The sequence below is a fragment of the Siniperca chuatsi genome, linkage group LG21 (genome assembly GCF_020085105.1).
Source record: "Siniperca chuatsi isolate FFG_IHB_CAS linkage group LG21, ASM2008510v1, whole genome shotgun sequence".
In the NCBI taxonomy this organism is placed as follows: Eukaryota; Metazoa; Chordata; class Actinopteri; order Centrarchiformes; family Sinipercidae; genus Siniperca; species Siniperca chuatsi.
Genome location: NC_058062.1, coordinates 6425454 through 6437727, shown reverse-complemented (window position 1 = coordinate 6437727; position 12274 = coordinate 6425454). Strand labels below are relative to the sequence as shown.

General features: G+C 40.3%; 1 protein-coding gene across 1 annotated transcript; it reads right to left on the bottom strand.

Moving 5' to 3' along the window:
• Window positions 1–8774: 8774 nt before the first annotated feature.
• Window positions 8775–11846, bottom strand: rpl19 (ribosomal protein L19). Its single transcript, XM_044181446.1, has 6 exons — window positions 11795–11846; window positions 11297–11403; window positions 10343–10465; window positions 9941–10061; window positions 9477–9587; window positions 8775–8958 (listed from the first exon to the last, which is right to left on the bottom strand). Exons 1-6 carry the CDS (start codon window positions 11797–11799, stop codon window positions 8832–8834), a joined length of 594 nt encoding a protein of 197 aa, XP_044037381.1. The 5' UTR covers window positions 11800–11846; the 3' UTR covers window positions 8775–8831.
• Between the last annotated feature and the right edge of the window lie 428 nt (window positions 11847–12274).

Below are 12274 nucleotides of genomic sequence, written 5' to 3'. Positions count from 1 at the left end.
ATCCTCCGCCCACACCCCTTAAGCCCCACAAAAAGGAGGCAGTAACATGAGTGCCCAGTACTGAATTAGCCCACAGTTTGCCTCTTGACTAGTGTGTGTGTGTGTCAGGAAACACGTTCGAAACCAGTGAGGGGCAGAGCAGGCGAGGGGCAGAGGCTTCCCATCCAATCAGAGTGACTCCTAATACCCCTGAAACTCTTACCAACACACACAAGCTCCTTTCATTCCAATGTCAAACTTTGCCAGCAGTATCAACTCATATCATTTGACAATAAAGTGAGTGTTTCTGAGTTTGAGAGGTGGGAGGGATTTGGGGGTCGGGGCCAGAGAAAGGGAATTCTCCACTCTGAGATGGGAACCTGCCTCTAAAACGACAGCACTGCTGGCTGGATCAACAAGATAACTGACAAACGTAACAGCCGGCAGAAATGAGAGAAGCAGAAAGTCGGAGGGAGCCAGACAGAGAGACAAAAAGCAGAGAGAGGTGGAGAGTTGATACCCAGAAGAGCCATAACTCATCTGTTGTTTGGCTTTCATTTGGGAGCTCTGCGTTGCCAGCTGTGTGATGGAAGGGGAATAAAATCAAGGATGTAAAGCTAAAGGGGGATTATGGAAAATATGTTGCTAATATGGGATACATTTCACAATAAACACAGACAAACAGATGACCACACCTAGTTTTCCTGCATTTATCCCTCATGATTGGAGTTTTCAGTGGAAAACTCCAGGCTGAGCTCCTTGCAATAAAGCAGTTATGCCTAGTGACTACATACTGAGTAAGCTGAGCAGTGCCACAGCAACCCCACCACCCTACACACAGAAATCCAAAACAAAAGAGCTATTTTGGCAGACTTCAGGGTTTGCAGAAAATGTGTTGGGGTTGTCTGAGGCTGCTTTGCTGCGACCAGACAGAAATCAGGCTAATAGTACCAACAGAGACAGAAGGTTGTTAAGGGAAAGTAAAAGCTCCACTTAACCTGCTTTTTACCTACACACAGTCATGTAATGATTCCTTGACTTACGAGCAGATCTGGTGACTACAGTGAGCAGCAAGTTCTCTCATGCCGGATGTGTGCTATGTGTTAACAGGCATAAAAAAGACAAATCGCTCTTCTCCACCGCACCAGCATTTCCTGGATGTACCCTGTTCAGACAAGAGATAACAAACTTACCCCTGAGAGCTAGGCCTCTGGGAAAAATGACACATATGCATCATGCATCATGAGACACTAGCAGGAATGTGGAGAGAAATGTTGGAAAACATGGTTTTCTCCTGCATGGACACACCATAATAATAACAGGGCTGTGTGCAAGAAAAAGGGAGCCACTGCCCCAGAATAATTGTAGTGTATCAAAAAAGAGGTACAGCAACAAACACCTTGCTTCTCTGGCAACCTGTTAAATCAAATAACCAGACCTCTCATCTGGTTTCCCCTCATCACAGACCATCCTGCTGCCCCTCGCGTACAACAGTCAGTCATTAGCTTATTACAGACAATGCCATTTCCATCCAAAGACTCCAGAAGCTATTTAACCACATTAAAGCCAAATAAGTGATTTTTCATGATGACATTCATAATCTTGTAACACAGGAGATTTCTCAGCATTGTGCATCTTTTGTGTGCCTGTAGGAGGCCCTCAGGCTCTTTTACTCAGCATGGATGAATCATGTATAAATTATCATCTCAGTGATGTATGATTGTGTAATTAGAAGCTAACTTTTTGTGATTAATCTGTTATTCAGCAAAGGGAAGTGTCAGCACAAAGTTGATACATTTCTGCAAAATTCTGCAATTTATTTAAATTTCTTCATGTGTGCACATGCAGTAAGAATTGGCAGAGGATGTCTATTCTCCACAATAAGTAGTCCTACGTGAGTGAAGTGGCAAAACTGTTTAGATTTTCATGTCATGTTTGCATAGTTCTGGGCAAGTGTGTGCGTGCGTGTGTGTGTGTGTGTAATATTATTTACAGAGACCCAACAAATCCTAGCATGAGCAAGCACTTGGTGACAGTGGCAAAGAAAAAACTTCCTTTAAGAGGCAGAAACCCCAGGCAGAACCAGACTCAGGGTGAGTGGCCATCCACCGCTGCCAGTTGGCTTGAGGGGGGGGGGTTCCACCTAGAATTTAAAATAATAATAATGTAATGGCAGTAATAACATTAATATTAATAAAGTAATAATAATAAGAATGATAGGACTAATAATGATAATAATAATTAGACTAATAATGACAGCTCCGGAGGCAGAAATACCTGCTGAAAGCGACAGAGAGATGAGAAAGAACAAAACTACGGGAGATAGAAGATGTCGAGTTAGTAACTATGCATTAATGGGATAAAAATGCATACAGATGGAGAGGGAGAGGAGGAGAGAGGAGCTCAGTGCATCTTGGGAAGTCTCCCGGCAGTCTAGGCCTATAGCAGCAGAACTAAGTGATGGTTCAGGACTCACCCAAGCCAGCCCTAACTATAAGCTTTATCAAAGAGAAAAGTCTTAAGCCTACTCTTAAATGTGGAGATGGTGTCTGCCTCCCAAACCCAAACTGGATTCCACAGGAGAGGAGCTTGATAACTGAAGGCTCTGGCTCCCATTCTACTTTTGGAGACTCTAGGAACCACAAGTAACCCTGCATCCTGGGAGCGCAGTGTTCTAGTCGGGTAATGAGGTATTATGAGCTCTTAGTTAAGATATTGAAGGTGAGTAGAATGATTTTACAGGAAGCCAGTGCAGAGAAGCTAATATTGGAGAAATATGATCTCCTTTTCTAGTTATTGCCAATACACGTGTCACAGCATTCTGGATCAACTAGAGAGTCTTAAGGGACTTATTCGGGCAGCCTAATAATAAGGAATTGCAAAAGTCCAGCCTAGAAGTAACAAATGGATGGACTAGTTTTTTGGCATCATTTTGAGACAGGATGTGCCTGATTATTGCAATGTTATGTAGGTGAAAGAAGGCCGTCCTTGAAGTTTGTTTCATGTGGGAGTTAAAGAATAAATCCTGATCAAAGATAACTCCGAGGTTCCTTACGGTGGTGCTGGAGGCCAGGGCAATGCCATCTAGAATAACTATATCTTTAGATAATGTGTCTCAGAGGTGTTTGGGGCCAAGTACAGTAACTTCAGTTTTGAGTTTAACAGGTCATCCAGGTTTTTATGTCTAACTGATTTGATTGATAGATATAATTAGGTATCAAGCACAGAACCTCGTGGAACTCTGTGACTAACTTTGGTGTGCACGGATGACTCACCATTGGCATGTACAAACTGAGATTGATCTGATAGATAGGATTTAACCAGCAGTGATGAGGGTGCTGCTCTGTCTCTGCTTTTAGAATCATGCATGAGGTAAACTGCATGAGAGACAGGATGTAAACCAGGCTTGCCTCCATCACTGCTCAACAACTCTTAACGATGGGGGTTCCCCTGAAAGCACAGTGAGCTTCCTGTCAGGCTTTGTGGTTTTTTTAATATCTGTCATGGTTTTGGGTTTCTGTTCAGCTATTTCCTGCTATTTTGTAGTGTGCTGTCTTATGTGTCTTGTGTAGTTTTACTTGTCTTTATTTGCTTCTCCCGCCATTTTTGATTATCTGCCTCACCCTGATTAGTTTCACCTGTGTCTTGTTTTCTCCCCTCACCTGAGTGTACTGTGTTCTTCCTTTGTTCTTTGTCAGTTCGTCTTCATCACTCTGTGTCAAGCAGTCCAGCCTTTTTCCTAGTGTTGGTCTCCCAGTGTACTTTGGATTTTTCCCAGTGCTTTTTGGACTTTTTTTTAATTTTCCTGGACCTTGCCTGTTTTCTGGATTGTGATTCTTGCCTGCTCTGTCGGATTTCTTTGCCTTTGTTTAGACTGCTTATATATATCTATCTGCTATATTATATCAGGACAAAAAAGGGCAGGTATGCTGCAAACAACAGACAAAACTGAACTAACACTTCCTTCATTGTAAACTCTATATTTTTCCTTTACTACTTTGCAAAGCCCTCAGAACAGAAAATTGTTTCCACCTGTGGCCTGACTCAGACTTGTTGCCAGTAACACTTGATAAAATGTTGCATGACCTTACAGAAACTACAGTAACCAAGTGTTGAGACCTGTTGTAGGCATCCGCTGTACTGTCAGACGATATGAATCAGCACGGCCAGCGGCATTTGCTCCTTCTCTCTCAGTATGAGTCTGACTGTGTGTTAATGACTAGTGAAAACAGATGATGCAAGAGGATCCAAAGTGTATATGTTGTTTGAGCTGGCAAGAGGCTGAAGAATAAAAATAACTCAAGGTCTGGAAATAGATTATCATAAGGTGACAGCTTCATGCACTTCAAGACTGGATTTTTTATTTTTTCAAAATAACCAAAGTATCAAATGTATATCAAATGGGAAAAGATACAACCTATTTCCAAACTGCTATCTTCCATCATGCCGCCTCCTTATCACACAAGAACAGAAACAAGAGGGGTCAACCAAAGTACATCTAAGTGGCTTTCTTATTAAGCAACATACATGCCCTAGATATTTTTCTGCCTTATTACACATCCTGTACACAGCAGCTGCATAATTTGACCTTTTAAACAACATACAAAATGATAACTTGTGACATCCACAACATACCTGTGAAGCTGTATTCAAATTTTTTGCAAAACACTGCATGTACTGGAGCAGTGGTTATCAACCTTGGGGTCTTGACCACTCAAGGGGTCCCAAGATACTAGATGATTAAAGGGATAAAGAAAAATTTCTGTCATGTGAAATTGTTTTCTTTGTTTACTCAAATTTGCACAATTTGCTTTTTCTTGTAAAAGACATTTTCACTGCTTCAGGCCTCTAAAAATCCTTAAAAGAAGTGAAATATGGATACATTCACATGGAGCTGAAATGATTAGCCAATTAGTCAATAAGTGGATCTGCTGAAAATTCTGAATATCCTTTGCAGTTTAACATCATAGTAAATACAATATCTTTGGGTGCTGGACTGTTGTTCAGAAAAACAACAAGTCACCGTGTGCTTGAGGTTATTACGATGGGCATTTGTTTTACTATTTTCTTTTTTTTAGACTGAACAATTAATAGATGAAAATAATTGTTAGTTGACACATTCACATCTTAGGCTGCTTACCACCCATGGCCGCTGTGTGTGACTTAACCTTAAATCTAACATTATATGTAACAGTTTTGTGCATTTTTAACAGCATTTTCCTCAAAAGCTTCTGGTTCCAGGAGATCTAATCCTGAGCTCTGGGACCTCTGAGTTACCTAATGGAATAATTGTTAGGCGTTCTCCAGCTGTGAACCCTGTCATCACCTTCTACGTCACTTGCAATGGCTGTGACTGGTGAATGGCTCCAAGGGGAGGTGTGATGGAAGATGGGAGCCTGAGGGGGGCAGTAATGGGGTCATGTGGTTAAGGAACAGCTGATTGCAGTGCATTCCAAGGCTGCTTACCATGAGGCCCGGTTCCCCTCGTGCCTGTTTGAACTACTACCACCCTGCATGTCTCAAACGGACTCACACAACCAAAACACATAACCGACAACTGATGCCAGCACACAAAAACTGTGCACAAACCTGTAGACCACACTAAGATAATATACTGGGTATATAGCACACATACAATCACTTAGAGGAGCACATGCATAATTTACATATCCTGCCATGGCTGTAATGGACATGAGAGACCCTCCATTCCAACGTATTACTAATCAATGCTTAATAGCTTGAACTGAGTGGATTATTGTTGATTGTGTGCAATATACAGAAAGAAGAAACACTTTTATGGCTTTTTTCAGTGTGTGTCTGTTTGCATCAAGACATGTCAAGGAACCTCAAAATATTTCCATTCACCAACAACACAGAGTTTTCTTTTCTCAGAAACTGTGGTTTAGCTGTATTACATGGTTCAGTAACTTGCAAATGAAATGAACAGGAAACCCGTTTTCACCCTTTCTTATTTCATTGCAAGTCAGATCAGAGGTGAAACTCATTGTTCATAATGAGAGTGAAATATGGGATCATCATTTAGAAATCTGGTCCCGACAAGACCAAGACACTATTGCTGTAAAATACAATTTGCCAAAGTGACCTCAAGAACTTGAATTAACAGATATTTAACTTTTTTGACTTTCTGCAATATAGCGTGGTTTTGAAAAGTTTTTACAAATCACACATTTTTGAAGACTAATGTATGATACTCAGGATAATCCTTGGCTGATATTTAACCTTTGGACATTTGGATTTCTCATACCAGCTACAACCACTAGATGGCAACAAACCTTTAAAATTACAAACTTTATTGACAGTGTGTCTGGTATATCTCCAAATCATTTACAGATTTAACATTTCAATTCATCTGTTTCATCTGTTAAAACTGGGCTCTGGATTTGGGACATGAGTCATCACAAAGTCTAAATAGAAAGTCACTAGAAGGATTTTCATTCCTCACAGAGCAGGAAATACAATTAATGGCTTGAAATCAGAGATCTGAAGATCACGGTCTGATAGAAAATGTGACAAACAAGACTAAACACGTTACCAAAGGCCATGGGGTCATGATAAAACGACAGTCCTCAAACTGAATTTAATATTACAAATTACACATCACACGAATATTGATACTTAAATCACAACTGAGAAACATCCATTTCATTCCATCAAATGTTTGTGAATTAATTATCCGTCCAGAAACGCCAGAGACATCTGATGGAACTTTACATTGGAATGTAGTGGAATGAAATATTATGTCCTAAATTCAGTTTGCACGGTATTTGTTTACCCTCACATCCACTACCAGAAACTGTAATTTTTGTCGTTTAATGAAGTTTGTTTTGTCAATTTCCAAAACTAACAAACATTTTAAACAGATTTTTGTACCAAGATATTTTGTATTACATATACATTGTATGATAAAATTACAAAGCAATATGCCTAGCAATGCCCTGTGGCGCTACAGTAGAGTCCAGACTTTAAGACGGTGTAGTCCCTCATTCGTCCAGGAGTGTTCTATCGTAGAAAAGGTTTCAGCTGTAGTCATCTGGACACTGTCCAGACTTTAATGAAGGCATTGTTTGTTTTCTTTTTGTATGCAAATGCATTTTTTCTGCTCTTAGGTTGACAGCAGCCCTCACTTTCAAATGTTACCAAAGATTAAGCATTACCATTTTCTCTTCACTTTGAATAGTCTGCAGTCTCAACTCAAGCTCCACTTACTAGCTTTTTTGTTTGTTACTGTATACGATATCATGTCAGCTAAGTGGCTGTTATGAGTTCATCCAGAGCACGTTTAGGGCTTCTTGTCAGGGTTGACTTAAAAGAAAAAGACCTTGATTAGTAGTTTGACAAAACAATCAGAGCTCAAGTTGCACTGGCTTTTTCCAGAGCTTTCAATCTTTTCCACACAGTCATCATCAGCAGAAAAAAATGATATGTGGACCTTGAGTTGGGATTGTTTTGTCAAAGTTGCCTAAGATGTTCAAGTTTAATGTGTAAAACCAAACAAGTTGTAACTAGTTCTTCTTCTTTGGACTCTATGTACGCTTGGCTCCTTCTGCTAGAAATACATTTTCTTTCACATAACTTTAGAGCCACAGGGTCTGCATGCACTCATACCTGTACAATAGACCAACTCCAGAGTGCGAAAGACATAGCCTCAGAGATGACCATTTCAATCACCACATTCTACTGACAGTTTAATGTGGACTGTTCATTAAGTGAAGCTTTGATATTGCTAAGGTGATGCAAAGTACTTAATTGGCCTTACATATTATTTGGAATATTATTACTGATGCTTTAATACATAAGCAGCATTTTAATGTTACACAGCTGGTGGAGGTGGAGCACATTTTAACTACTTCATATACTGTTGGACAGTTTAACTAGTAACTGTCAGATAGATGTAGTGGAGTAAAATATACAATATTTGCCTCTGAAATGTAGTGGACTAAGCATTTAGTATAAAATTTTAATACTCAAGTAGAAGTACCTCAAAATTGTACAGTACATGAGTAAATGTACTCAGTTATTTCCACCACTGGCGAAAACAATGTGACACTATAAAAGGGGTCGCACGCTGACTCTGCAGCTGTGCTGCAGTTTCAGATACAGCTTCAATAATACAGCTGTCAGCCCGTATTATTGTTTTGGTTGGCCCATAGCACTCTCATGGCGTCCTTCTCAGTTGTAGCAGGCAGCTGTTTTCAGCCATAAAGCTCTAAAAACCCACTGTACACTACCTGCTCAGCACCAAGCACAGTCTGAGACTACCTGGTGAACAAAGTGGAGCATTTAGCTAGGTATGAGATGGAAGACAACAAAACAGAGCTACAAGAGTGAATACTGGACTGGCGTCCAGGTGGCCAAAACATGACTCCAAATGAATGAATGCTGCTGGCTCTTGTCAATGATTAGTATTAGCCATTATACATCAATACATACTACGAGCAAACATTATAAAATTCATACAAGAAAATGTGTAAATGCACTAAAATGTTTTATCAGAATAAAAAAATATTAACTAAGGAAAACATTCAAAGTTAAAAAAAAAAAGTTCTTGGTAATAGAAATTTGGACCCCACTGTTAAGCCAACTGGAGAATGTCCAACTAGTGAAAAATACATGAGGTTAAGAAGAACAAATGTGTCGAAAATGCATTATTATTTGGCCATTAGTTGCCTTGTGAACACTAAAGGTGTCAGCCCTCCAGATTCTAACAACAAACTATTTATTCCCTGCTAATGGGAACTTGCTTCAAGAGGAAAGAAAGTACAGGAGACCATCAGTGTCTTTATGTACACTTTTATTGTCAGCACTTGTCAGGCAGGATTGACTGAGCCAGATTACTTCTTGGTCGTCTCCTCCTCTTTGGACAAGGTCTTGATGATCTCCTCCTTCTTGGCCTGGAGACGCTCCTCTCTGCGCTTGCGGGCCTCCTTGGTCTTGGAGCGACGAGCCTCAGCCTGATCACTGTAGGACAGGCAGAGAGAGAGAGAGACAGGTGTTCATACAGTGTGTAATCATAATCTTCTTCAACTTTTAATACAAACTTAAACGGCAACGGATTAAAAAAAAAAATCCAATGCATGTGCACTGGTTTTAAATGTATGCCTGGTTGTTATGTTTGTTTTGTTTAGTGGACCGGGGGAAACCTAACCCAACTGACAAGTCCAACTACTATCTGCTGCACAACATAACCCTGTAGAGATTTTAAATCTGACTGTTTTTCTCTTTAGTAGTCTGCAAAGGCCTCTATAATGGTTCAGTTCAAGGTATAATTTGGGCAGGGCAGAAGAGAATGAATAATCATGTATTGTGTTTACTGGATATGCTTTTCATCTCCTTTCCCCAAAATGCGCAATCATGTTATGGGCTTTATTGTCCCAAATGAAGGTGTCTAATTCAAACACTTTCTCAGGACAAATACAGCTCAAAGTGCCTTTCTGTGAACCTGAAAACACAACTTAAAAGTTTGGTTCGAGACTTACGCCAGGAGCTTCTTGCGAGCCTTGTCTGCCTTCAGCTTGTGAATGTGCTCCATAAGGATGCGCTTATTCTTGAACACGTTACCCTTGGCCCTCAGGTAGAGGCTGTGGTACCTGCAGGACAGCAGAGGAGAAAAAGCATTAAAATATCACAATACACAAACAGCTTGCAGCAGGCACCAGATCTTTCAAGTGTGCCTGTGTGTATATCAGCGTTGTTGACAAGCTTCACTGAGCTCAAGATCTGCAAACACCTTCAGGGGTCTGGTTATTGTAAAATAAGCCCAGTGCAACAACTAGAAATTAACTAGTATTTAAAACTGTATACCTATGAGAATGTAGGTTTGTGTGGCCAAATACCCTCACCAGAAAACCAGCTGTATTAAAAACTTAAGCTCTTTTAGAAACTTTCAGCACCAGCTAAAACAGTGGGGCAGAAACAACCAGTGAAGATGTCCTGAACCTACATGTGCCTGTCAATCTTCTTGGACTCCCTGTAGCGACGCAGCAGACGACGCAGGATCCTCATGCGGCGCATCCAAGACAATTTCTCAGGCATACGGGCGTTGGCTGTACCCTTTCTCTTACCTGGGAAAAGGGATTAGGAAGGCATTTCAACTTTACTGAAAACATTGATGTCATCATTGAGGTAATAAGATGTCAAAATTTAATCATTCCACGAGACTCGTTATTAAATACTTTCACACAAAACATTTCACTGTTCATCTGGTTTCTTCATTTCACCAGTGTAATGGATCAATTTAAAATGTGTTAGAAGTGTATTCATTCATAAATATAACCTGCGCTGTAACATAGCCAAAAACAAATCATAAAGTACAATGTCAGGTCAATTCTTTGTTTGAACTTACCGACTCCCATGTGTCTTCCCTTACGACGTGCCAGTGTGTTCTTGCGGCAGCGGGCCCGGGAGTGGACCGTAACAGGTTTGCGGATGATAAGACCATCCTTCACCAGTTTACGGATCTGCTGGCCTGAAGACAGAAGGAAACAAGTAAGCTACAAGGATGCACTGATTCATCGGCCAAAAAAATATATACCCACAAGAAAACCATGATAAATTATCATCAGCAATGTGGACATTACAGAGCATGCAGTTTAGAAAATGTTTAATTTATTATTAATAGCTGCAAAGGCCAGGAAAGAGAGCATTTAGACCATCTCACGATACTGCAAAAAGATTGCTGTGTCTAATATTACAATAGGGCATGGTGTGGGTATGTTGACTTGCTCTTTATTTTTTCTACTGTGGGACTGTTGTATCTCTTTTACAATCTGGAGTAAATCATTTTGGAAAAACTGTCAGCTGTTAACTTGGTCTTAGGACTTCAAACTTTTAACAGACAAACTGCGTTACAAACTGGGAGTGCAGAGTTTGACAGACATGAGCATTTATCAGGCAGAAACACTAATTAAAGATGCTTTTTAGGATAGAAAACGTAATTATCAAGTCAGGATATCTTAATTTTTGTTGCTGTGATTTGGACTGGTCTTTCTACATCTGTCTCTCACAAGACCCGCAGATTGCTGACTGTAGGTAATTTCTTTATCGGTTTAAAGAGTCATTAATAGGCTTCTTCGTTGACATCGCTTGAATAGATGGACAGACTATTAAAACTTAGTCTACATGTTTCTCAGCATCACTATTAGTGACACGCTGCTGCACGTTTAGTTGATTGAGGTGGTGCAAACTAACCTTCACATATTGAAACACACTACTAAGAGCTATGACATCATTATCTCAGTAAATTGCAAAGATGTAATGCCAACTAACAAACTATAGGAGGACCTGTTGCTTTACTTACGAGAGTTGGCGTTGGCGATCTCATTGGTCTCGTTGGGATCCAGCCAGACCTTCTTCTTGCCGCAGCGCAGGACGCTGGAGGCTAGCCTCTTCTGGAGCCTGAGCATGCTGCAGCACACATACAACCCAGGTTTAACATCCAATAACAGTTAAACCATCAACGTCTACGAGTGTATCATACTTAATACCACAAAAACAGACACGTTTCATAAAAGACTAGACTCAGTGTTTATCACATTGTTTCAGCAGCGAAGTTGCTGTTAGCCGTAAAGCTAACATTACACTGCCAGCCGGGTTGACAACATGGCCTCTTCGTCTGCTACATCGTGTTACACAGAGATACGTAAAAGTATGGGGTTTTGGTTTTAGAATGAGGTGTAAACTTTATGTATCGATAAAGCAAATGCTCAAGTTTCATAGTGAAGTGATATGGGGTTAACAAATGTACATTTTATCAGTTAAATGAAGACTTTTAGTGTGCCACCGAAAGAGATCCTACCTCATGGCTGCTACTTCAATAGGAAAAGGAAGGATTGCGAGACGGACAGGAAGCTACCATTATAGAGGAGAGTCCATCTCTGAACACTAAACAGCTCGGCGTTAGCCCAGACCACACCGGACATCATTAATACCGTACATATTTTGCAGCGCTAACATGTATGCTAATTTAAAGATCAAACTGATGGAAATTGATACAGAGAAGGGCAAGCGTGAGTTTCTTTTTAAACGTTAAATTGCTGAACCCCCTTCGTAAAATAATGGTACTGACCAGTGTTTTTGCAAAGCATTATGGGTGAGGTAACAGTTGGATGCATTCTGCTGTTATAACACACGGGGGTGGTGTTGAGACCAGAAACGCCACCAATAGCAGACTACTGCCAAACCACTAACAACACGATTATGTACGTTTTTATGAATATTTATACTATTTTTAAAATCTCGCATTTGTACACTGATGACCATAATTTCAAATTCTAAT

Coding starts and splice junctions, on each gene's coding strand:
- rpl19 (XM_044181446.1), bottom strand. Junction 10,062..10,342: donor GGGAAGACACATGGGAGTCG/GTAAGTTCAAAC, acceptor CCCTTTTCCCAG/GTAAGAGAAAGGGTACAGCC. Junction 9,588..9,940: donor AAGAAGATTGACAGGCACAT/GTAGGTTCAGGA, acceptor GCTGTCCTGCAG/GTACCACAGCCTCTACCTGA.